Source organism: Castor canadensis, chromosome 3, assembly GCF_047511655.1.
Source record: "Castor canadensis chromosome 3, mCasCan1.hap1v2, whole genome shotgun sequence".
In the NCBI taxonomy this organism is placed as follows: domain Eukaryota; kingdom Metazoa; phylum Chordata; class Mammalia; order Rodentia; family Castoridae; genus Castor; species Castor canadensis.
In genome coordinates this window covers 134,794,096-134,821,982 of record NC_133388.1, presented here as the reverse complement: position 1 = coordinate 134,821,982, position 27,887 = coordinate 134,794,096, and the positions used below count along the sequence as shown (strand labels likewise).

Below are 27,887 nucleotides of genomic sequence, written 5' to 3'. Positions count from 1 at the left end.
ACTGTATTCACTCCTCTACAGTGAGCACATCAACCATTTTCAAGTTTTAGGTTTCCTTCATTTCTCTATTTCTTCTGTGTGCATTCTGCCCTTAGTGTGTGACCTATGTCCAATAAAATTACTGCATTTGTTTTGGGTCTATAATCCACATATGAGGGAGAACATACGATTTTTGTCCTTCTGAGCCTGACTAACTTCACTTAAGGTGACGTTCTCCAGTTCCATCCATTTACTTGCGAATGACAAAATTTCATTCTTCTTTGTGGCTGAGTAAAATTCCACTGTGTATAAATCCCACATTTTCTCTGCTGGGTATTGAGGGGGGGAGCGGGAGGGGGTGGAGTGGGTGGTAAGGGAGGGGGTGGGGGCAGGGGGGAGAAATGAACCAAGCCTTGTATGCACATATGAATAATAAAAGAAAAATGAAAAAAAAAAATAAAAAAAATAAATCCCACATTTTCTTAATCCATTCGTCAGGAATGGGACATCTTAGCTGTTTCCATAGCTTAGCTATTGTGAATAGTGCTGTAATAAACATGGGTGTGCAGGTGCCTTTGTAACAACCTGAGTTGCATTCCTTTGGGTATATCCCTAGGAGTGGTATTGCTGGCTCATACAGCAGATCTATGTTTAGTTTTTTAAGAAGCCTCCATATTGTTTTCCAAAGTGGTTGTACTAGCTTACATTCCACCAACACTGTATGAGGGTTCCTTTTTCCTCACATCCTCACCAACATTTGTTGTTGGTGGTGTTCTTGATGCTAGCTATTCTAACAGGAGTTGAGTAGAATCTTAGTGTGGTTTTGATTTGAATTTCCTTTATGGCCAGGGATGGTGAGTATTTTTTCATGTATTTTTTTTTTTTTGGCCATTTGGACTTCTTCCTTTGAAAAAGTTCTATTTAGTTCAGTTACCCACTTCTTTATTGGTTCATTGATTTTTGGGGAGTTTAGTTTTTTGAGCTCCATATATATTCTGTTTATCAGTCCTTTGTCTGATGTATAGCTAGCAAATATTTTCTCCCACTTTGTGGGTGGTCTCTTTTGTTGTGCAGAAGCTTTTTAATTTCATGTACTCCCATTTGTCCATCCTTTCTCTTAGTTGCCAGGCTGCTGGAGTTTTACTGAGGAAGTCCTTGCCTATACCTATTGCTTCCAGAGTGTTCCTGCTCTTTCCTATACTAACTGCAAGGTTTCAGGTCTGATATTAAGGTCCTTAATCTACTTTGAGTTGATACTAGTACAGGGTGGCAGGCATAAATCTTGTTTCAGTTTTCTGCAGGCAGATAACCACTATTCCCAGCAACATTTGTTGAAGAGGCTGTCTTTTCTCCATCGTATGTTTTGGTGCCTAGTTTAAAAATAAGGTGGGTATAGCTGTGTGGATTCATATATGAGTCTTCTATTCTGTTTCACTGGTCTGCATATCTGTTTTTGTACCAGTACCATGCTGTTTTTATTGCTATGGTTCTGTAGTGTAGTTTGAAGTCACGTGTTGCGATACCTCCAGCATTGCTCTTTTTGCTCGGTATTTCCTTGGCTAGTCACGGTCTTTTGTGTCTCCAAATGAACTTTAGGGTAGATTTTTAAATCTCTGTGATCAATGTCATTGGGATTTTGATGGGAATGGCATTGAACATGTAGATTGCTTTTGGTAGTATAGTCATTTTTACTGAGTTGATTCTGCCAATACATGAACATGGGAGATCTCTCCACCTTCTGTAGTCTTCTTCAATCTCTTTCTTCAGTGGTCTGTAGTTCTCCTTGTTAGAGGTCATTTACATCCTTTGTTTATTCCTAGGTATTTGATTTTTTTTGAGGCTATTATAAATGGAATTGTTTTCCTATATTCTTTCTCAATTTGTTCATTGTTGGTGTATAGAAAGATTACTGATTTTTGTTAAGTTCGTTTTATATCCTGCTACATTGCTGAATCTGTTTATTTTGTCTAGCAGTTTTTGGGTGGAGTTTTTTGGGTCTTTGAGGTATAGGATCATGTTGTCTGCAAAGAGGGATAGTTTGACTACTTCTTTACCTATTTGTATTCCTTTTATTTCTTCTTCTTTGCCTTATTGCTCTGGCTAGGAATTCCAGGTCTATGTTGAATAGGAGTGGGGAGAGTGGGCATCCTTGTCTCATTCCTGACTTTAGGGGAGATGGTTTCAGTTTTTCCCCATTAAGTATGATGTTGGCTATAGGTTTGTCATATATAGTCTTTATAATGTTGAGGAACATTCCTTCTATTCCTAGTTTTCTTAGAGCTTTTATCATGTAGATATTTTACTGGAGGAAAAAAATCTTAGGATTTTGCTGGTGTACAGTATATATCACTAGTTCACCCAGTTATTGACATATTAATCAATTAAATAGCTTTCTGTGAGTAGAGAATGTGTTTAGTTTCTAAGAAGAAGAGCATTCATGACAAATTAAAATTCTACTATTTCTAACTTTTTTGTGTGTGGTATTTGGGTTTGAACTCTAGACTTCACACTTGCAAAGTAGGTATTCCAACACTTGGGTCACAATTCCAGTCCAGTTTGCTTGGTTATTTTTGAGATGGGGTCTCGTGAACTATCTGCCCAACTGGCCTGTGATGCTCCCAATCCTAGCCTCTCAGATAGCAAGGATTACAGGCATAAGCCACTGATGCCTGACTAAAAGAAAATTTTTGAGTAGAATTAACTCTTCCTTGCTTAACCTCAGACTACAGACAGCATCATAAGTAAATCTGTGTTACCTTAAAATTTTAATGATGTATTTCACTCATATTTAATTTCTATAAAAGGATTCTTTAGTAAGTCAATGATTGATTCTCTTCAATTTTCCAAATAAAGAGAGATAGGAGAAAAAGATATTTTAGGGTGTTTTCATTTTGGGCTAATACCTAAACTAATATTTCATCTCTTAGCCCTTAAAGTATAGATTATAACATCTTGTACTGAACTCATAAAGCTTCAGGTATATTATTACCAAAATAACCAAAAACATGTTTTCAAAAGCGTGATTAAAAATTTTAACAATTTGAGAATACTCTCATGAAGGAATTTTTTTAATAAATTGACTTTTTTCAAAAGAACACTTAAGCCATTCTTTTAAAAATGTTTTTTCTTTATCTTATGATTCATATATATATTACCAAAATAAGAACATTCACTTGGAATCTTACTATGGTGTGAGTTTAAATAATTTGGTTTGAAAGCGTATTTCTTGTCCAAAATCTCTCAGGACATAATAATTATAGCAGCTATCATAATAAGAATACATAGAAAAGTATCACCAAATGCAGTTGCTGGGCTTAGCATTTTACATTCAATATCATATGCAGTCTTACAAACACATCCATGAGCTAGGCACTATTTGTCCTCATTTTATAGGACTGTCTAATTTTTTTGATTAGTAGCCAAAAGTCAGGATGCTATAATCAATCTTAGTATATTGGATTCCAAAGGCACATAATTCTTTAACAAACATGAGGTAGTAAGCTAAGAATTTTGAGCCTAAACTCTTACGAAAACTCTTTATTTACAACATTATATTTCTTAGATGTTATAAAACAAGTCAGAGAAAGAGAGAAAAAAAGTGAATGGTGAATGAAACATTTTAGGTTAATGTGAAATAAAAACCAATTACTTATTTATTAAGAATGAGTTCTATCATAGAAAAGTGAATTTTCCAAAGAGTTTGTTCATTTAATTTTTTTACCTAAGAGTCGATGTTCAAATCCACCTTTGCATGTGCTGACCACAGGCAGACAATTTAGTGGCTAAGGTGATGCAGAGGAATCTTGCCAATATTAAATTTCAAGTGACAGAGGAAAAATCAGTGTAAGAGGGAATTCAATATGCATGGGAAACCATTTGTTCCTTCTGCTTCTTTGATCCCTGCCAAGGCACAAGAAAGTAGAGCAAAGTACTTGAAAAACGGGATCGTTCTTGTGCAAAGTTGCAGAACCCTGAGCCCTCACAGGAACTCAGTGTGACAGGATGAAACAGGAAGCTGCCAGACATCTTCCCCCAAAATGCAGGGAAATTGGGTCTCAGCTACAGTTCCTGACATGCCTGTATGTGTTCACTGTGGATACCACGCCAGGGTCCCTACATGTGGCTGAGTAAACAGTTTGGAGAATCTGCAGGCCATACTTGCTCATTTTTACAGATGCCTGTGGACTTTGGAAAAGTTTACAATTTGTTCAGCTCAAGAATAAACCATTTCAGTTAAACAATTGCAACTAACTTTTTTGGAAACATTTGTCAGTAAAACAAATATTTGTAGCTAAAATAGCCAGGCTATTAAGATGTGAGAAAAGAAAACAGATGTTTGTTTTGGGTTGTTTGATTTGTTTGTCTTAATGGCATTTTTTCTTTCTTTCTTTCTTTTCCCCCTAGAGGATATACAGTGTTAACTATGATAAGATTATAAAATTCATGGAAATAAAGTCTACTCTTTGTTTTATATTGTCAGAAATGTAATAAAAATGAGTTTCATTACCTGTGAATTTTGCACTTCATTTCTAAGTCTTTTAGTATTCATCCATTTTGTGACTCATGACGGGTTTGCCTAATTTTTTGAGTAGTTGACCAGCAGTCAGGAGTCCTTATAGAGCCCATGTCTGTACATTAGATTCCAGGATATCACTCCTTGTTACATTTATGTGTATGATTTGTATCTAAATAATCCAAGTGAGAAATCATATCTTATCAAACTAAGTGAACAACCCTCCCAAACATTTATTTTATTTTATTTCATAGCTAATTAATTCTTTATTTGAAATGCTGTGAAGTATGAAGCATCCTATGGAACTAACGTTATTTTGGAGGACAGCAGCATTTGCTGATTTTTTTTTTTTTAACTGGAAATGCTTGGAAAAAGGACATAGAGTTATCTGTGTTTACCATCCTTCCACTTCATTTAATTGGGATTAGACAGCTTAGTAAGTGGATCTTTTCTTGTTTGTTTTGTTTTGGTTTTTTTGCAGTGCTGGGAATAGGACCCAGGACCTCATGTATGTAGCAAATGCTACATTCCCAACCTAGTAAATGGGTTTTAGATTAGGTGTTAAATAACAGTAGGATTGATGGGTTAATGGCTACTAGTTTTGTTCCTACCTTGATAGCCAAATTTGTAAACTTAAATGAGTATTTTTAATTTATTGAATAGTAATAATACATGAATGTGAGACAAAATTATAAAAGCACAAAAATATTCACAGAGAAGAGTAAACCTTCCCTGATCATTTATACCCAGTCTCTTGGTTCTTTCAGCAATTTCAAGGATTCATTTTGCTTCTATAAATACATACATCCTACCTTACTTCAGTTATCCCCCCTCCCATTCAAATGATAGGTGTCTTGTTTTCTCTGTTTCTTTTTCTCTAATGCCTTGAAACTTACTTCTTAGCCAGTTCCATGAGCTGTAGACAGTGTTGTCACTATTCCCACCTCACAAATGGGAAGGCTGAGGTGAAGTTAGTGCTAATGATGGGATTTAACATCTTTAAATCTTTGCATCAAATTTGGGTTCTTTTTTTTTTTTTTGCTGTACTAGGGCTTGAACTCAGGGCCAACACCTTGAGCCACCCTACCAGCCCTTTTTTTGTGATGGTTTTTCGAGATGGGGTCTCGAGAACTATTTGTCCCAACTGGTTTTGAACTATAATCCTCCTGATCTCTGCCTCCTGAGTGGCTGGGATTACAGGCATGAGCCACCAGCACCAAATTTGAGTTCTTAATCAATGAAACATGCTGTTCCTCAACACCACTGAGTCTGAAGTGACCATTGGGTAGAAAATAAGGGAAACTGTAAGGACTCCTAAAAGGCATTCATTTTTCTTTAATCATTCATAGCAAACAGCAGAAGCATACCCTAGGAGGTCTGCAGTTAAGTGTGTTAAACGTTCAATGAGCTGTACTTACCAATAAAGTGGTGCAGGCCTCCAGTCCCAGGCTGAGGCAGTAGTGCAGTGGGTTTAGGTTATCTTAGTAAGTCTTTCCTGAATTATAAAACCAACTTGTGTACAGCTTGCAGCCAATTGCACACATTTGCTTTCTTATCTTCCACTATCCTGAATCTATTCTATATCCACTGCCTCTTCTCCTAGTTAATAATTACCTGTCCTGCGTTACCTAGGGAACAATTCACCATAACATCTCTACATCCCCTTTCCATTCTTCCCTGAAGTCCTCACCTTGCTTTCCTTCCTCCCTACACTCATTTCTCTACTTACAGCTTATGGCTAATGAGCTCTAAGTACAGGGACAATGATATTGTTTCAAGGAAAATGGAAGTCATCCATTTTAAGGTGAAAGTAGACATCTTACTTAATCCCCAAAAGCTTTCTAATGCTTTTGAAAATATTTGCATGACTCCTTAACAAACTTTACCAAATACCATAAGTTTAACCTTACTGTTCATAAAATTAAGATTGCATTTTCCTTAGTACCATTATTTAAGAAATTTTACTGCTTCTCACTTCATGCAACTACTTATACTTAAGCGTTCAATTTCCTACTATTTAACTTTCTATATGTGCAGTATTTTACCTGGATTATTGGTTAACTTTGTAATCATGGATTGATTTGGAAATCATCTCTGACATTATTTTATGAGAAAATAACCTCTGAATTTCAGGCAATTGATTAAAATATCAAGAGCACAGTTAATTTGTAAATTGATAACTCATATCTATAAATTCATTTCATAACTTCAGCATGAAGCAGTTGGGAAATAGGAAAGCTTTTAATTTTAAAGTTAGGAGTGACCTTATAGATTCTTTTTGCTTAAGACCTTCACCTCACTAAAATGAATAAAGAATCCAGAAAGACTGAATTTTTCCAAAGCATCACGGCCTGCCATGGGTGAAGTCTCTTGATGGCACAATGGAGTGGCAGCCCGAAGACCAAAGGGTGTGATGTGACCTTTCCCACACTTCCCTGGGCAGCTCAACCTTCTCCTAAAATGGAGATGGATGTTCTTCTGTCCTTTAATGAGTCCCAGGATAGGATCAGTTAGGTACACAAGTTATATGGTTTCAAGTTATGGAGGTTCTTCTATCTTTTCTGATCCTTTAGTATGATAATGCTTGCAAGAATGGGTATAATGTTGGCTTCCCAGTCCTGCTTGATCTGATACTGCTGTCCACCTCTGCTCTCCTTCCCCTACCCCTCAATGAGGGAATGTCTCTGCACATCTCTTTGGTATCACACTTCCTTAGAGTGCAACTTAAAGAAACCAGATTGCTCGCTAGGGATTTGGAGTTGGCCTAACTAACCCTGGGATTGAATCCTGATTCTACCATTTACTCTGGACATGTCACTCAGCAGCTCAGTGTAACAGTTTTCTACAAATTGAGAACAATTCAGGTAAAGTGTACCTTTATGTTATACTCTGGAGATCAGAAGCATCTCAGATTTCAGTTCTTCAGATTTTAGAATATCTGCATCTATGTAATAAGGCTTAAATCTAAACATAAAATTCATTTGTTTCATATACACCTTGTACTTATTGCCTGAAGGTAATTTTCTACCACTATTTTTAGTGCACCTACATTTTGAGTGTAACCCATCACATGAAGTCAAGTATGGAATTCTCCACTTGTGGTATCATGTTGATGCTCAAAACATGTTGGGTTTTGAAACATTTTGAATTTTTAGATTAGAAATGCTCTACCTGGACCACTCTTGTCAATAGGATAATGAGAATAAATGTCATAAGTGGCTAGAAGAGTATCTGACACATACTAATCACTCAGATATTCACTCTTCCATTCATGCATTCTGTAGGTATTTCTAAATGCTTACGTGTGACAGGCACCATACTCAGTGTTGAGGCTATAGAGGTGACAAAAAAGGCAAAGCCTGGTCTTAGAAAGCCAATGGGTTCTTCCCTCATGATGTTCATTACTTTTGTGTATTATGCTTTGTGGTTATGTCAGAGACACAAAACCACAAAGCATGGCTTACCAGTCTCCTTCAGATGGAATGCCTGTGGGGGTTTTAAACCAGAAGACTGGAGTGTGGGTAATGGCATTCTTCAGTGAAGATGGAGCTCTTAATCTAGTCGCTACAACTTGACTGAGGAAACGAGGTTATCTAGTTGACCTTAGTTCATGATTGTGTGGAAAAGGAGTAATGGTCACAGAACACTGCTAAAGAAGTCAAAGCAATTCTTTATGATTAATTCAGTTGATTGATCCTGGATTTCTGCTTAACCCAAGACTAGTAAACAAGTGTATGACTTTAATTCATTTTATGTAGGTTTTTGTGGGAGAGTTCAACATCTGATACCTTGACACTATCAAGGTTCTTTTCCTTTACATATATTTTTTTATTGTTGTGCTGGGTGGGGGTACATTGTGGCATCCACAAAAGTTCTTACAGTATATCAAATATATTATACTTGAATTCACCCCCTTCCCCATTCTCTTTTATACCCTCCCCTGCCCCATTCCTGGAATAGCCAGGTTCAGAAGGCCAAATACTGCATGTTTTCTTTCATATGTGGAATATAGACCTAATACAAATACAGTAATATTATGAAAAGCAGGTCACACTAAGGGGAGGTCACACACGAGAGGGGAAGGGCATAAGAAGGTGAATATGGTTGATGTACTTCCTATACAAGATGAATATACAATTTTAAACCTACTGAAACCACCCTAAGAGGTATATTTTCTTTCATTAAATAATAGTCACTGAAAATCTAAAAAAGTTATTCAAGGCTTTGCTGAGGTCCTTTTTCTTTTTCTTTTTTGCTAAAATCTGATAAAAAGAACTCTCCCAGTATAAAATTACCATGATCACACTATCATATCTAACTGTAAATATTTAATGGCCCCCTACTTTGTAGGTCCATGTGAATCCCAAGCACTTTTTGAGGAATACCATAGATCTTCCCGCAGGACTGTTCCCTTCTACATGAGAATCTTCATGAATAGGCCTTGAAATTTTCCTTAGAGAATATCCCTCCTCTTCTTAGTACACCTAACTTGCTATAACCTCTATGTCTCACTCAACCCAGCAACCAGAAGCTCCATTCGAAGTAACTCAGTATAACTTTTTACATCATTCCTACTTAAACCTCACAGGAGAAACTTGTTTCTGTCTGCTGGCAGGAGGATTTATGACAACCTCATTCATTTAGATATTAAGTTTTATCCTTAAAATAAGCCAGGTGCCTGATTCCAGTGTGCTGCATACTGGGATACTAATCTCCGGAGCTATGGGGTTGGCTGTAATTGGCCTTAGAAATAAGATCTCCAAGAGCCATAAGAATGTTAGTGCCTTTGCCCTACATTGACTGTGTACATTAAGGCAAGTAGATCTGTGTGAACCGTACTCTCTCTGCCTTTGTTTTACCTTTCTCATGAAATTTTTCTTCTAAAGGAAGAAATTTTTCTTTCATTCAGTTTTTAAAAAGCTGATTATCTAATTATTGTGTATACAGTAGGTAGGTTATAGTAAATCATTCTTGAAGAAAAGTAGAATATAAATTATTCAGAAAATAAAATTAAGAATTAAAAATTTGTTCAAAAACAATAAGAGCCAGAGAAAAGATCCAGAGTAATCACTCCATGCTCAGGAAGCACTTAAGTTTCAAATTGCATTACAGTCATAGTTTTGACAACTGTCACCTTTTTTGGTTGATAGACACCAACCATTTCCAGGATTCTCATATGTGTTAGTCACAATGACAAAACCTGAGACACTTATGAATGAATAGAAAAGGTTAATTTTGGCCTATGGTTTTGGTGATATCAGTGGCTTCTTTGCTGTGAGCCTGTAGAGAGGTGGCATATCGTGGTTGGAGGGTGTGGATGAGCAAAACCACTCACCTGTGGCTGAAAAGAAAAGAGGAAGAGGAGGGGCATGAGACTCCAAAATCTACTTCAAGAGAACCACCCCAGTGACCTAGAGCCAACTTCTTAGAGGTTCTGCTAGGTCTGGCAACATAGCAATACTTACCTAGCAGCACGAGGGCATGGATTCAATCCCCAGCACTGCAAAGCAAAAAAAGTTTCATCACCTCCCAGTAGTGCCACTGTGGGGACCAAGTTTTTAGAAAATGGGCCTTTGGGAGACAATCAGCATTCAAGCTAAAGCATCATATAGTTGTAGCCTCCCAAGAACATATACCTTTCTACCTTTTCTTTTTGCTCAAAGTCCCAAAGAGCCCCTATCTAATTAATAGGCTTATTAGTTTTTATTTAGCTACTTTATTTTAAAAAGCATGCTGTCAATTGTAAATACAACCCAAGTGTAAGAATTCATTTTCTCCACCATGGATTCTATATATATCTGCATTTATTTTATCTTCCATCCCTTTCAACCTTTTAAATGTTCTCCCTTAAGCATCCTAAGAACTGCAGGACTAGCATGGAGTCTTTTTCCTCCCCAGTTTCTCATTTAGTTTTTTCCCAAAGTATCTGTTTCAGTATATTTGTTCATCTAATTACTTGCCTGGACTCAGCTTTGATATTGATAAAGCACATTTCTCTTGCGATATGTTCCTTAATTATGCTATTAAATTACATAACACTGTTCCCTAATTGAAGGCAAAGTAGAAAGCATGGTTTCTTCTACTGATCAACGTTAGTGAGGCACCGATGAGCCATTTTAGGATTTCATTTACTATTCATTGAGCTTCTCTTACATTTAACATTCTTTTTTATTCTGAGGGGATACAGAAAGTAAGAGGGTCATTCCATGTCCTCAAGAGATTTTACTACCAAGGAAGACAGCCATGTGTGCAGCCAAACCTAATCAAAGTTGAATTTTTAGGATGCCATGCAAGAAGAAGAAACACAGTGCTCATGAACATTCAGGAACGGATATTGAGGGGCCATTATAGTGCCCCTCAAGGCATGAGAATGACTTGGGAGAATTGCCATCTACAAAAAAACAGAGGTGGAAGCATAGGAGTATTCTAAGAAAATGCAACAGAGCTATTTAGAAACTTTTAGGACTAAAACATTAACCAATGGTTCTATTTTTTTCATTATTATTGTGCTGGGGCTACATTGTGACATTTGTAAAAGTTCTTACTCTTCTACCATATAGTTGAATTCACCCCCTCCATCATTCTCCTTTATCCTCCCTCCCCCTATTCCTGGAATACTTTCAACAGATCTCATTTTTTAATTTTCATACATGAGTACCACTAAATTTACCCTCCTATACCTTTTCCTTATATCCTCCCACACACACTGGTACCAACCCCCTAGATAAGACTTGTATTACCTTCCTCTTCTCCGTTTTTGAAAAAAAAAATTTTTTTCGTTTGTTTAAGATAACAATACAGGGAGTTTCACTGTGACAGCTCCACATATATGTGTACTATAACCCAAACTGGTTCATCACCTCTATTTTTTCTCCTTTCTACCTTAGTCTCTTTCTTACAGTGATTTCAACAAATTTTAAAATTTTGTATTCATTCTTGTATAGAAAGTGCATCAACCATATTCTTAACTTCTTAACTTCCTTCTTTTACCCTTTCTCTCCTGTTATTGACCTCCCCTTTGTGTGACCTGCTTTTCATAATATTGCTTATATTTGTATTGGGTCTATATTCCATATATGAGAGAAAACATGGCCTTTGGGTTTCTGAACCTTTCTAAACTTCTCTTAAGAGGATGTTTTCCAGTTCCATCCATTTACCTGCAAATGACAAAATTTCATTGTTCTTTATGGCTGAATAAAACCTCAAATACCACAAACCCCAATGGTAGGAAGGGAAAAGTGTCTAATGGTAGAATAGAGTGAACCTCAGCAATGACAGAGGTTGCAATTCATTTTCTATGTAGAGATGGCATTAATGACCATTCAAAAAGGAAGATGGGCCAGAAGACAACTCAGTGGTAAGAGCACATGTAAGGCTCTGAGTTCAATTCCCAGCACCAAAAAGGAAGGAAGGTTGGGAGGGAGGGAAAGAAGGAAGGAGGGAAGAAGGAAGAGAAAGAGGAAGGGAGGGAGGAAGAAAACCTTTCCCTTCCATTATCCAAATTCCAGTAGCAAAGGATAATATGAATACAAGATTGGATCCAATGCTAAGATGAGGTGTCCTATTGTATAGCTGCTTCAAATTGGTTTCTTTCCAAGAACAATATATAAAGACCTTGTAAAAGAAATATTCTAACATTGTTCCCCTTTTATTAGATAAAAAGCAAGATAGCTGAATGAATGTATGCATATGCACACGTCCTCTATTGTAAGTATTTGGTTTCTATGGCATTTTGTCACATGAGAATTCAAGCATAAGGTTTAGGCCACCACTGGAATTTCTTTAGGGTTTTGAGAGTAGCAGGAATTTCATTTTCAATCCTGAGGATCGAATCCAGGCAGTCTTTCCTCCTAACTGCCTCAGAGGAGAGGAGAGTTGTTTTATAAAATGTGGAGGTGATTAGAGGTGGGTCTGTTGAGAAGCATCTGTCAGATTTGGCTGTGGGAGGTCTCTTTAAATCAGGTAAAGTCTCTGTGCCTAGTGTAAAAGGTCCAGATAACTCTTTTCCATTTACCTTTTCACCTAAGTTTCCTGATTTTCCTGTTGCATGAATAGAATGGCTTGGCAATCACAGAGCCTCTGAGCTTTTCCTTTCTCAGAAGTGCAGCTTGGCTTCATTACCTACTGTCACTGTTATGTTTGCCTGCTTCTATAATTTGTGGTAGTGTCTTCCAGATTCAGTCAACTACACAGAACCTCATGAAAAAATGTCCCCAAAGCCCCAGGCCTCGGGGAGACAGAGAGAGAGAGAGAGGAGAGAGGACACTAAAATTAAATTATGTGGGCAAAGTGGTCATTATAGTTTGGATCTTGAATGTCCTCCAAAGGCCCATTGTTGTATGCTTGATCTCCAGTGTATGGCACTGGGAGTTGGTGAACCTTTAAGAGGTGGTTAGCTCATTGATGGGGAAATTGGGGTCCTGCCCCATCCCTGCCCCTCTGCTCCTCTCCCTCTCTCTGCTTCCTGGCCACCATGAAACACACAGGCCTTCTCCATCCCATACTCCTGCCACAATGTACTGTGCCACCACACCCAAAACAGTGGGGCTAAGAAAGCATGGACTGAAACCTCTGGAGCTGTGAAGCAAATTCAACTTTTTTCCTTGATTAAGTTGATTATCTCAGGCATTTTGAAAGCTGACTAAAGTGCTCTCCATATCCCACATTATACCTGTGGCCATACCAGGCTGCTCTATGAGTTAATATCACTGCCTTTAAAAGAAATTCTGGGTAATTTCCATTATATGTGGTTTTTTGTCTTGCCCATCCCTGCAATCTCATTTACCTTAAAGTAACCATACTCAGTTTCACATAGCAGTTCCCCCCATAGGAAAGCTAATTTAAAACATTAGAAATATGCACAATAGGTGTTTATTGTTCTTTTGGCTAGCATGGAGCTCAAACATCCGCCTCTCTGCAGGGAAAACCAAGAGAACCATGACACCCTTTCCTTATTCGATTAGAGTTCAAGCCCTCTGCATTCTTTCTTTCCATTTTCTTGATTGGGGATTGCTATTCTACTTATTAAGATGAAAGTCTCAGAGTTCAGGGGTATCTCACTGTCACTTGCTATTCAGCATCTACTTTATGCTCACTTACATGAGTCTTCCATGTGCTTGTATCTCAAACACGACAAGAAGTGCATTTAGGGAAGTGATATGTTCTCTTCTTTTTATCTTGAGTCCCACAGAGCAGTAAATAGAATATAATTATTCATTCTCATGCCTCATGCTCACTGAATTCAGATAATCTTTCTAAGTTTTTCACAAGAAGCTCTGCACTTCATTTTGTAAACTGTATCATCTTAATAGAAAGTTTGAGGGTCTAACCAGAGATCAGAGCTCCTCTGACCTCAATCTATGTCATTGGGCTTGTGGCCAGACCTTCCTTTGGGCTAGGAGATCAGTTACTTTTTTCTGTTTGGGAGAGTAGTCTTTCATCTCATTCAGATTTACAAAATGAGCAAGGAGAGCTTCCATTTTCCCTGAGAAGAGAGCCTGGAAGAACCTCATGTTCCTTCACAACTACCACTTGGTATATCTGGTCCCAAGGGTATAACGTCAGATCAGAGATCCCCTGCTACTGTAGATAGACATGAATTCTTATCTCTCAATCTTCAAGGCTCCTACTAGGCCATCATGTTAAGTAGCAAGATGCCATAAAAGTAAAAACCTTCTGTGAAGAAAAGCATAATTTAAGGACATATCTGGCTGGGAAAAATATCTGCAAATGTGAGAAAAAGGTTGAAACTATTTTATATAAATCAATAAAAGGATATAAAAATTGGTAAAGGATTTGTACAGTTCACAGAAGGAAATATTGGAAATATAACTTCTAAGCAAATATGTATATAGCTAGATAGATATCCACATCTCCAACATAGGCAAATTAAAGATCACATACTATTTTGTGCCTGATAAAACAGCACTGACTTCTTCTAAGCAAGGACAGCCCGTGTGCATAACATCATGGCAAAACCAACCCAATTCAAATTGACAGACTCCTTTTGAAAACGATTTAGCACCGTGTATAAGCACACAGGTAACATGCTGAGAGAGGCATGAGAACTATAACTGGATGAGGAATTTGGACTAGATATGGTAGGCAATGAACTATAATGTGTCTGAAGGTTAGAGCTGCCCATAGTGTATCTTTTAATTGGAAAATGATTAATCTCTTGAAGAGGGGGAGACTGAGCGTTAACCATTAGGAAGGTTAAAACACTTCCATAGGTAAAATCACTTTAAAACTAAGTAGTCTAAACTGTGTCCTCAATTTGATAAACAAAGAAACTGAGAACTGAAAAGGATGGAAGTTAATTCCCCAAGACCCAGGTAGTAATTAATTGCTCAGAGGAACTGGATGGATTCTTCTGAGTTCAAGGACTTCATTTTTCTTTTAAATGATGAGGATTTATGGACTCTGCTATAGTACATAGAAGTGTAGAATTTTAATGATCTTATGTATATTGTAGTATTGTATTATTAAATAGGTAAACACTAACGTTTAAATGAACTTTTTGAATAAGTACAGCATTGGCCATTTATAAATGTTCTGACTGGGTAATGGAAACAGATAACTTTTATAGCTTTAACACTTGAGAAACAGTCTTACCATTGTCGATTTGTTCATGTCTACCTTACACACTAGACACTGTGCTCTCACAAATACAAAAATAAATAACCACAAGGTTGTGCTCTCTCAGACTTGACAGACATTTGCTCAGAATATTTCTGTCCAGTCATTCTCCATTGCAAACACAAAAAAATTACAAAGGAGTGAACAGATTTAGATGGAAGATTCACAGATACCTAGTTTTGGTCTTTAGAGGTAAGTAGAAATTTCATAGAGCAGGGGAGAAAGTAGGAGCTGAGAAAAGGCATTTGAAGAAAAAGAAGAAATAACAGAAACAGAGTCATGAAACAGCATGGCACTTTCAGAGAATTGAGATAATTCAATTGCATCTATCTGAGGTAGATTATGGAGAGAGAATAGTTAGAAATAAGGTTTTATTTTCTTTTTGATTTAATCATATATTAATAATAAGAGGGGATTTCATCATGATAATTCCATGCATGGGTACAGTATCTTGAAAAAGTTTATCCCCCATTATATTCCCATTCCCCTCTCCCTTATACCTTTCCTTTTCAAACAGTGTTTGGTGGGTTTCATTATGCTGTCTTCATATGTATATATGTAGTGTACTTCCATCCTCTTCACACCTCAGTGTCATTTCTTTTCCCCCTTCCCTCCCATTAGTTTCCCCCTGAGGCAGTCCCCCATATACATGCATGTCCCATTGTTATCCTCATTGTTGTCATCGTCATCATCATCATTTTAGGTCTAGGTTCCACAAAGGAATGAGAACATCTGATGAGCCTTTTGAACTTGGCTCATCTTCCTCAACATAACGATCTCCAGTTCCATCCATTTTCCCGCAACTGATAATCTTTCATTTTTCATTATGGATAAGTCATATTGCGTGACATAACTTATTTTCTTTATCAGTTCATCTGTTATTAGGCACCTTGGTTGATTCCACAGTTTATCTATTGTGAAGGGTTGCAATAAACATGGGTATGTAGGTATCTCGCTTGTATATTGATTTGCACTCCTTTGGATATATGCCAAGAGTAGTGTGGTGGGGTCATAGAGGTCTATTTTTAATTTTTTAAGGCACTTCTGTACTGATTTCCATAATGGTTGTGCTAGTTTACATTCTCAACAATAGTGTATGAGGGTTACTTTTTCTCTGCATCCTCACCAGTGTTTGTTGTTGTTTTCTTGATGATGGCCTTGACTAGGAAAAGATGGAATCTTGCAGTATTTTGATTTACATTTCCTTTGTAGCCAAGGATGTTGAACATTGTTTCATGTATTTATTAGTCATTTGTATTTTGAGAACTAGCTATTCAATTTATTTGCTCATTTGTTAATTGTATTATTTGTTCTTTTGAATATTTTTTTAAGGTCTTTGTATATTCTGGATATTAATCCCTTGTTTGTTAAATCACTGGTATTCTGTGGGTTGTCTCTTGATTCTGGTATTACCAGAATCTTTTGATGTGCTGAGACTTTTTAATTTGATGCAGACTCATTTGTCAATTCTTGCTTTGTTTCTTGGTGAATTTGAGTCCTATTCAGAAGACTACCTATGCCTATATATTCCAGTTTTTCCTGTTTTTTTCCCTGTAGTAGTTTGAATGTTTCAAGTCTTACATTAAGATCTTTGATCCATTTAGACTTGATTTTTATACAGGGCAAGAGATAGGGGTCTAGTTTCAGTCTTCTGCATGTGGATAGCCAGCTTTCCCAACACCATTGTTGCAGAGGCTGTCTTTTCTCCAGTGTATGTCTTTGGCCCCTTTGTCATAGATCAGATGGCTGTAATTGTGTGGTTTTATTTTGGGATCTTCTATTCTGGTCTATTGGTTTTCATGTCTGTTTTTGTGCCAGTATCATATACCCATCAAAATTCTCATGTCATTCTTTCAGAAAAAGAAAAATCAATCCAAAAAATTCATAGGGAAGAACAAAAGACCTCAAATATCAAAAATAATCCTGAGCAAAAAGAGCAACACTGGGGGTATCCAGTTCTTTACCATGACTTGCTTTCTCTCTCTCTCTCCCTTATGCCCTGCCTGGATGCATTCATGTTTATATTTCTGCTTTACTGATGAGTTTGTCCTCTACCTTCAGGAAGCTTCTATAATCCCATAAATCTAAGTTATGGGGACTTTCTCCATCGTCTCCTAGCATTCCATGTCATAACCTTTTCCTTTGTTTTACAGCCTCTCATTTTTGTCTATAAGTCAATGCTTTCTCTGAATTTTAAGCTCCAAGCAGGCAGGGACTATCTGTTTGGTACATGCATGTATTCTGGCTCCTGTACTGTGCCTAGAATAGTGTGAACATGTTATTAATCACGGCTTCTTAACTGAAATGAATGCTCTTCAAAGCACTTCACATCCTTTATCTTGGCGGGGGTGAAGTTGCACAATGTGGACAGGGCTTTAGAGAAACATGAGCTGTCAGTGGATTAGAAGATTCAATTATTTGAGTTGTTTTGCACCCATAAGAGGAAGAATTTAGAGTCAGAAAAGTTGGTTAAGAGAATTAGAAGCATTCAGTTCCACCTCATGGAACAAAAAGTAAGAGATTTTTTAAAAGTAGCTTGCATCACTTTAAATTTCATCTTCCTTCAAATAAATGGAAGTCTGTAAGTTGTGAGTGTATGCGTATTTTAATACTTAAATGCGTCCAATTGTCCATCTCTTAGGCTATTTTTTCTCTACCTGGAAAAAACTTTAGAAAACTTGATTTTAAATTTTTCCTACTTAATTCAGTGAATTTATTTTCTTTTCAGAGGTATTTACAGAAATGTGTAACTGATTTAATTGTAACTTTTGTTTAAAAAAATTAGGTGGATACATTTTTAAGATGTAATTTGTATTTTCAGTGAGGGTTAAAGTAAGCACAAAAATTTAAGGAATGGGCACTTAATAAAATCTAAGCCAAGAAAACCTAGATAAGATAAACTGCTTTGAGGGCAAAATTAAACATCTGGAAATCAAGGCAAAAGCGTTAGTAGGTACAGCACACGTGTCCTTAAGCTCTTCTCAGCTAGGAAGTTCCAAACCCTGGAGGTTCACAGTTCTTACAGGGAAGTAATTACAGTGCATGCTGAGTCAGATGCCAACTCTGCTGGTTGCAAAGTGAATGCTTCATTTTAAAACCACTGAGGATATTATCGTGTGAAATCTGGGCTGCCCAGATTTCATAGATGTGTACAGTGCAGAATATTTTTTTAAATTGAGGCTAAAACTTTTTCTTCAAAAATACAACTTTGAGTTGGGTGCCAGTGGCTCACGCCTATAATCCTAGCTACTCAATAGGCAGAGATTAGGAGAATCATAGGCAAATAGTTCGGGAGGTCCTTTCTTGAAAAATAAAAATCACAAAAAAGGGCGGTGGAGTGGATCAGGGTATAGACCCTGACTGAGTTCAAACCCCAGAACCATTAAAAAAAAAAAAAACTTGAATCCAATCAACTATTTAAAGTATATTCATTGGGAGCCCCTAGTTCTCTATAAAATATAGAGTATAGCTGCTTGGTTTGGAACATCATAAGGAGAGGAGGCCTTAGCCATCTGTCTCTGCAATAAAAGGATATTTATGTGGATTTAGAGAAGGATTAACTTTGGCCGGCTAGCATCATAGTGTGACAGTTCTATGAAATGAGTTTGCTTGAAAAAACATTGCAAATAACTAGATAAACTGACCCATGGGGTAAAGTTGCTTTGGATGTTCTGATTAACTCATAGGCTTTTAGGTTGTCATGGTAGTTTCTAGGCATCAGAACCACATCTAGTTTATATGAGGAAGTTTGCCTGCTTGTTTGTGATGGAAGAAGACATGTGTGTCTCATGTACCAGTGGCAGGAATCTCTTTAGTTGTTAAGATGAAATAGAAGGTATAGAGCTGTTTCATGTGACTTAGAAATGGAACTTCCTCTGTCAAAGTCTATTCCTATCTACTCTGACCATAAATCGTTGGAGAAGCCCTTAATCTAGGAAGTAATACTGAGACCACACGGTTTGACACATGGATGGCCTTCGTGGTAGAGTCGTGACTGGCAGGATATTAATAAAGGCTATGAATCCTTCAATTATTCTTCATGGTTTTGTGGTGAAATACAGTCAACAACATCACAATAAGAACAATTATTCTTCATAGTAGATTGAGAAATTCCCACCCTGTCTAGTAAAGGAGTTTAGCAAAGAGCTTTGAAGGGAAAGTCAGCACCAGACATCTGGAACTTGGGGGACATGAATGATTATCTGATGTAAGTACTGGGTAGGCTAAGAAAAAACTGTGCCTGAGAGGTGAGAGTGACTGTGAACAGTTTTTCGTTCAGGATAAGAATCTCCCAAACCCCACAATAATTGCTCAACTCTTCCTTCCAGCTATTTGAAAGTTGTTCTTTATTTTGTGGTTTCTATGTAATTATTTCAGTGGTTTCTCTGTGTTAGCCAGATGAGTAATTTTAATGTGCTGCCTGGTTTGGGATGTTTGGTTCAAAGAAACTAAGACACAGGAAGAGCCTGTAATGGGTGCTGTGCCAGGTACAGACATTGCCTGCATATCTGTCCTTATCATGTCATTCCCAAATCCTCACATGAAGTAAGGGAGAAAGTGAGGATTTAAATTTTCTCAAAAAAAATCTGCCTGATGACTCAGTTTTCCCTGCCCCAGAGCTGGTTATTCTTTTCATCTCTTTCCATGAACCAGAATCCTTTTTTTGTAGCTGGGAGAACTACAGCTAAGGCAAATGCTGGAACCTCTCAGTATGGCCAGATGCCATTTGTGGAATGAAAGAGAATAGTGGGTAAGGGGTTGGGATGGGGAGCATTGTTGCAGAGAACACCCAGGAAAATCTAGGCAACTTAGTACAACCTGTTGTCTCTCACCTCCAATTAAACTTTAATGGTTTCGGGTCACACTTTCTTTCAAAACATATCTTGAATCAGCTACCTTATAAATTATTTATCAATGTAAGTTTAAGTAATAATGTAGGATTTAAGTAAGCACTTTACTCTTCAAACTTCACTGTGAATTAAAACAAGATTGATTTTGGCACCGTGGTGTAGAATTTAAAGATGAAAGTCCTTCCTATATTCTTACAGAGTACAGTACAATCCATAGCCCTTCAACACCCATTAAAGATTCAGATTCTGACCGATTGCGTCGAGGTTCAGATGGGAAATCACGTGGACGAGGCAGAAGAAACAATAATCCCTCACCTCCCCCGGATTCTGATCTTGAGGTAGGTCATTGCCAACCCCAAGTAAAGAACAAGGTGTTGTATAGCTAACTATGGTTGTGTAGAACTGCTGTGCAGCTAGCAAGGCAAGTATCCAAAAGCTTTTGTTATTGCTTTTGTTAGCAATGAGAAAAGCAATTTTTCTCTCTTCCATATTAGCTGTAGATTTTGCAGGGCCTTTGTTGTTGTCATTTGGTTTTTGATTTTGTTATTATTTGGGGGTTTTGTTTGCTCGTTTGTTTTTTGAGTACTAAGGATAGAGGATAGAACCCAGGGCCTCACTCAGGGTAGACAAGTGCTCTACTACGGAACTGTATCCCCAGCTCTATGCAACTATTTATTTCTGTGTTTTCTTCCGTACTGATTAGATGATAAAGCACCTATTTATTTCTCTTTAAGAAATATAGTCTTTAAGGCTGTGTGAACAACCTTCTGCCATACTCCTCTGTATTGTTGCCATTTCAATTAAGTAAGTGCGATACTAAAAATGCTTAGTAAAGTCTACTTCAAAACTAAGAAGCAAGGAAAACCTGGAGGGTTCTGAACTGAAATGGTAATCACCTTCTGAGACATGTTATGGTGGAGCTCAAAAGCAAGAGGGATTAGGGGTGGGAGATCTCATAGCCTTGAATCCACTGCAGTTAAGTTTCTACTTTTTGCCAAAGTGAAATCTGATGGTGGAAAACATGATTTTTTTTTTTTTTTTTTTGGCCAACTAGATGAAAATTTTCTATCAGCATCTATAGCATGAATATACACTGGTGTGAATAGGAATCGGATGAAGAGAAGCAGGCTTGGGATGTATTTTGCAGCGTCTCAAAGCCTTTTTAAAATTTAAGTCCTCCAAATCCTATTCAAACTTCCAAAAGAGTGTGTCTAAGGGCATGAGTGATGTGTTTGCTTAAGTCGTTAACTATAACCTGAAGACTGAAACACCTGGCAAGAAAAATACACATCATCCCGCAGAATCCATAGGGGATTGGTTGCAGGACCCCTCTCCATGCCTCCTCTTCCCAACTCCCAATGCCGAAAATCTATAGATGCTCAGGTCCCCTAATACATGGCACAGTGTTCACATCTACCCTATACAGTCCTGTTGAACACTTTAAATCACTTCTAAACTCCTTATTATAACTAATACTAACACAATAAAATGATACATAAAATGGTTGTATCCTATATTTTTTAGGGAATGATAGCAAGGAAAAAGTCTATATATATTCAGTACAGATGCAATTTATTTTTCCAAGTATTTTTTTATCCTTGAGTGTACAACCCACAGATACCAAAGGCCAACTGTATCTCTCAGCCCTTTTGTAACTGCCCAATTGATAACATAGGTAAATACATTATGTAAAGTTTCCATTTCTATGTGCAAATTTTAGTTTTTAGCTTGATAAGAGTAAATGGTAAGATTCAGTATTTTAACACTTGTTATGAACAGAGATCTGAGATAAGAAAAGGATAAAGTGAGTGACATCTCATTGGTTGCCCCTCTGTATCTCAGACTACTGATAGTTCATTTTTACTTTCTTAAAACTGAAACTAAGAGTCTACTACAGAAGCCGAAAAGACAAAAATTGTCATTTCTCTTCTATATTTAAATTGATGCTGCTAGTATAATTATTCTCTTAGCTCATCTAAGGTTGTATCTGGTTTTAAAAAAAAAAGCTAGGAGATGCTCTTTGGAATAGGTGTGTTTAAAAAAAAGAATAAGTTCACGTTTTTCATTTATCTCCCTTTTCACAACTACATTCTTGTGTTGAGGTTAATGGGTAACAGTTTTCTCAAAGACATTGGTCTGGTTCTTCCTTTGTAGAGAGTATTCATCTGGGACTTGGATGAGACAATCATTGTTTTCCACTCCTTGCTTACGGGGTCCTACGCCAACAGATACGGGAGGGTAAGTACCGACAGGCATCAGTTTGTAATTTCTTTGGAGTAAATATGCCTAGAATTTATTTTTGTCCAGATGAATGGGATTTTAAGTGAAAAAAATTAAAAACATAAAAAAGGAAAATAACTTAATTGGTATGCTCAAATATATACATAGGGCAAAAACACATAAATGAACAGAAGAGGTTTTTTTAGTCTTAAAAATAAAATAGACTTGATGTGTTTAAATTCATGCTTATTTCAGACCCCAATGAATTAAAGTAATTGAATGCTTTCTAAAATATATAGGTGACATAGAAAGATCTTTTGTGTTGTATTTTTATATGCTCTGTTCTTTTATTCCTAAAACATTCATTCAGTAGACCACATATTTCACTTGTTATTGTCTTCAGTGATTAGCAGTGTTGGCATCTTATTTTCACAACCCTACTATGAATGTTTTTATATGTCCCTTTTCTCCCTGGGGCTAAATTTATTTGAGCATCTGAATGCCGATAGGACTAACAGGTCTATATTAGAGTTGTTAGAGCTTGTATCTGTGTATTGGAGGTAAATAATAATACTACAGATCACCTTTAATGAGTAAACTTCTATTTCATTTGGGTTTCCCAGAACCTGAAAAATTCTTTTCAGTATATTGCTTGTTACTTTTATAAATCTTTCCTGTGCCATAAACCTTATTTGAAGTGACTGTAGGTAATTTCTGAAATTATCTTGTGAATATGACATTGTCTCATTTTTTTTAACCTTTAACCTTTAAGATATAATATAAGTCTTAGACCCTTGAGGGTATTGGTTGGATCTTTAAAAATAGAATTGTAATGTCTTGGTGAACGTGTAGAGGTTTATTACAATAAATATTAAAATTGATATCCATAAAAGGTATAATGCTCTCATTACAAATGGGACCACGTACTCATTCTTTCAGTGGATATTTATTTCATTAAGTATGCATTGAGTCCCTGCTGTGGACATGTAGTCTGGAGGTGAAAGTGGGGACATTATCACTTCAGCTTCACAATCCAGTTTCCCTCACCCTAAAGGTACACCTAATTCAAGAAAGCTGGAAAACACACATACACACATTCATAAGAATAATAATATCCCATCATTTGAACTCCTGCTCAGAGAGAGAACGGAAATAGTATATCCCATCTTATTGTTAAACAACTTCTCTTTGAAGACAATTCAAAATGAAGATAATTTCTGAAATGAAGTAATAAAATCAATTAGTAAAATAAATATTAGCTTTATTGTCTTGTTTTTATATTTTGTCTTTTATTGATACTATTGCTATACTTATTTCTATAAAAATTGTTACTTAAAAGCCAATAAAATATCTCAAATAGCAACAAATAGTTAATAGGCATAGGCTTGAAGATCTTCTTAACTGAGCCACAATAATGTGCCTAAAACTAACTGCCGAAGAAGAAAACTGGTGCCTAGAACTCACACGAAACTGTAGAAAACAGTAGGCACCTAAAAAACCAAGAGTTGAAAACAATCCAGAAAGTCTTAGGTCTTTAAAAGTTCTCTCTAAGGGCCAAATCAATGCAGTTGTCTTATCAGTGATCAGAGAACCATTGAAAGGGACCAGCTTAGGTGGTAGACATTCTACAACTTAGGATCTCATGTCAGATTTGGCCATAAGTTACTGGTTTGAATATGGAATTCACATGTAACCTAGACTCCCCTGGTTTACAATATTCATTCAGATTATTAGCAATCTATAGTCAAAACACTCTCTGAATAATATTCTACAGATACCATGAGTTTAATTTGTAAAGCATCAACCATTAGTACTTTGAGGCTTTATCAAATAGTATTTTGTCTATTCCCTTTTATCTTCGTAGGGCATGTGATTAAAAAAAGAAGTTTTATCTCCTATAACTTCCAAAATCCAATTTTATATATTCTTTAAAGTATCATAATCTGCATTATTTAATTATGACTTTGTTTATTCTTTGTTGATAAGTTGATGAGGTGGAAGGATAACTGCAGAACGTCTGGTTTTTGAGGAATATCTTCCTGAACGGGACTTTGGGCCTAAAGTCTGAATGACCTGGGATCAGGAAAAAGTGTTGGAAGCAAAGGAAATAGCAAGTATAGAGTCAAAATTGTGTTTGTTTGCTGTTTGAGGGACAAAAGAGGCCAGTAGGACCAAGTGTGGTGATAGAGATCAGGCCTCCACAAAGATGTGGTCATGAATGAGGGCAGATTTACAAAGGCCTCCTAGCCGTATCAAGAAGGCTAATCTCAGTGTAGTAAACAAAGTCTTGGGAGGACTTAAAGGGAGAAGTAAGAAGGTGTGATTTTCATTTTTAAGTTACTGTTATCTATGTGTAGAGAATTAATGGAAGGGCAAGAAAAGTTGGGACCTAGATGGGGACTTTAACAGTGATCTGCATCACTCTCAGTAGAGATGGAAAGAATGGATTAGATTCTGGATTATATTACAGGTATAGTATTTGCAAATGATTTAGATTGGAATGGTGGGCAATAATAAAGAAAAATGATTTCTAGTTTTTATCCTGAACAACTGAGAGACTAGCTATGTAATTGTTGAGATGGAGAAGATCTGATTTGGAAGAGAAATGGAAAGTTTTGTGTTGGACAAAACTGATATGCCTACGAGACACCTAGGACCAGGCTAGGAGGCAGCCAGAACTGTTCAGTGCTGGAGATCCAGATTTGGTCACCTGTGCACAGTGCAGTGTCAGAAGCTCCTCAGTCTCTTAATTGATTTCTTTCTGTACATTACTTAAGTGACTTATTTGTGCTGGACACTCTGGTCAACCTGTTGTCTTGCTGCCTGGAGGCATTCCTTCCTGTTAGGGTGGCTTTTGAGAATGCATTGCTGAGATGTTGAGTCATAGCCAGAAGCATGTGAAAAAGCTTACTTCATATTGTCTTTTGTAAGGGACATTAGAGTGGAGCAGAATTTGCTCTCAAATCTCATCATCAAGACTCGTTAAAAAAAAAAAAATGTGGCTCAATCAGGATTCTTCCAAACAAAAATAATAAGCAGGCTGATTCGAATGATTTGCATCTTTTTTGTCCCCTCACAGTTTAAAGGCAGCTTAGTAGTGACCTGCCTCTTTTGGAGTGCAGATTTAGTTATGTTCCTGGCCATTGTCAGGGAAGTAGGAGGCTGGGCCTTCTTGTACAAGCATATAAAGAAATGAATGCCTGACAATGTGGTAGCTGTTCTGTCTCTATGGGAACCAGACACTTGAGAAGTAGCTTAGTCACAGTAGCTTAGGCAGCTCAATGAGTGGGCCATTCAGTAAGGGGATACAGGATCCAGTCAATATAATGCAAAATTAGGGCATGTTACAGCAATATGTACCAAAAAACAAGTTTGAGAATATCCTACCTTCTGTGTAATCCTAGCTGTGGGAAGAAGGCATGTGAGGTGTTATAAGGAAGTGTTGTTTTGTAACAAAGATGTTGAGAACAAAAAGAGGTGCTGGGCACACAGTACAGACTTAGTTAAGGAAGCAGCCTATCAGCAGGGAAGGATTTGCTGCAAATGAAGAAGCCTAATGTTAGTAATATCTACCCTCACTGTTTTGGTTTAATGTATTTTTAAAAGTTGTTTTCAAACTAAATCCAAATTCTTGACTTTCTGTAAAGAAAACTAGTCCTTTTTCCGCATTGCATGGTCTTTTAAAAATGAACATTACCCAACTGTTAATATCAAAGTATACATCCAAGCTTACATTTCGGGTATTGTGCTAATGACTTAAGCAAGAGTCTCCTCTCATGAGACTTCCTGTGATATTCACAACCAGTAGCTGATTGTTTCACACTTTCCTTTCATCGTTTTTAGCACCCATGTCTCACAGAAAAAGAGTTAGAGTGGATCTTAAGAGTATTGAGCCTCACTCCTTATTTTATGAAAAAGTACTTATTATAGCAAAAAGATAGCGTAAAACTTAGCATGGTTAGTTATGGGACCTATTAAAAATCTTCCAAATTTTCATCATTCATTTAATTCAAAATTAATGCTGTGAAACTGCTATTAATTACAAGGCTGTTATATAGATAAGGACTTCTAGAGGTTGGAGGACAAATATATAAAACATTTAGGATCACGTCTAACATAAATATTCAATAAGTACTAAATATATTTTAATATAAGTGAGTCTTGAGTGTCAAAAACAAAAATACTTGAATCTTGGTATGGTGGCCAGTGAGTAGTATGGTGACTTGCCAGTATGTGTCATACCCCATGGAGTGATGGAAAAGAGCAACAGGTTTGAGTTCAAGTACATCTAGACTCAGTTCTAAGCTCTTGACTTTTCAGCTCTTTGACCTTGGGCAAGTTATTTAATCTTACTGAGCCTATAAAACCAGTTACTTGACTTATAGGATTATTTGAAGAATTAAATTATATCATGAATTTAAAAGCACAGTGTCTTCTTAATGGCAGCAACCAATAGCAAGAACAGCATGTCACTTTGCAACTGCTCTTTGAGTGTTCCTTTTATAACTTTCAGGCTTCTAAGAGGATCTTACTTCAAATCACCTAAACCTCTCTAGTAAGAGTGATCATTTAGTCTGTTGAGGGAAAAAAGATTGAGAACAATTTATCCAGCCCATTTCAGCAATATACTCCAGTTAGCCAGTAAAGACCATTGCCCCTACTTTGTTTTGGGGGACAATACAAAACTCCAGGATATTTTAAAGAATGGCCATCTCCCACAGTGACTGCAGAGTTGCTGATCCTCAGCATTGACACAGAGCTAAGTACTGCAGTGTCCTCACTGGGTTGTAGAGGAAATGGTTGCTTAGAAATCTGATTGGTGTTATGGAACCTCTAGATCGGGGGTTGGCAAACTGTTTCTGTATAGAGGTTATGGAATACATATTTCAGGCTTTGTGGCTATATGCCTGTCATGACTATTCAGCTCTGCCCTAGTGCTAAAGCAACTATGGATGGTGTATAAACAAATAAAGGTGCTGCGTTCCAGTAAAACTTGATTTATAATTCCAAAATTTGAGTTTCATGTAATTTTCTTTCTTACGAAATACTATTTTTCTCTTTATTTTCAAAAATCTAGACCAGACTGTACCCTATAAGTAACGTCTGGCTCATGGCCTGCATTTGCAAAGCCTTTAAGCTAAGAATGTTGTTTAAATTTTTAAAGGGTTATTTTAAAAACAATAACACCAAGAAGAATGTATGTCAGAGACTGTATATGGCTTGCAAAGAGTAAATATTTATTGTCTTTTCCTTTAAACAAAAGTAGCCCCTGCTCTACCATAAGCTCTGAGCTTTGTGATGATTCCTTTTACTCCTCCCTTCAGGGCACAGGGACAATTACAGGGACAGCAACACTGTGAACTCCATGTAGGCATCACTTGAACACATCTGGAACACCAAAGAAATTCAAGCTAGCACATGACTTCGTGTGCTTAGGGAAGATGAAGCAGCTATAATAAATAGTTCCAAATGTAATGATGCAGATACAATGGAAATGTGTCTCTTATTTAACAGTGTAGCGTGGATATTCTGTGTTTCTTGGTTTGGGAAGGTTTCATGGTGCAGATAATGGTTGTGCCAACTGCAGCATGCAGCTTTGGGGCTTCTGGGATCACTGTCATTAGCAGTCAGCCCCCAGGGATAAAATGCAGGGACAGCATGAATGAGGCTTTGTGGGCAAGGCTAAG

At 37.0% G+C, this 27,887-nt stretch overlaps 1 protein-coding gene across 5 annotated transcripts in view; it reads left to right on the top strand.

Moving 5' to 3' along the window:
• The window catches only part of Eya1 (EYA transcriptional coactivator and phosphatase 1), a 308,539-nt gene that overhangs the window by 220,359 nt on the left and 60,293 nt on the right, over positions 1 to 27,887 (top strand). For all 5 annotated transcript variants that reach the window (XM_074068699.1, XM_074068698.1, XM_074068697.1 and 2 more), the window contains 2 exons: positions 20,179 to 20,318; positions 22,135 to 22,218. In XM_074068699.1, coding sequence (XP_073924800.1) covers positions 20,179 to 20,318; positions 22,135 to 22,218 — 224 coding nt within the window. The remainder of the gene's footprint in view (positions 1 to 20,178; positions 20,319 to 22,134; positions 22,219 to 27,887) is intronic.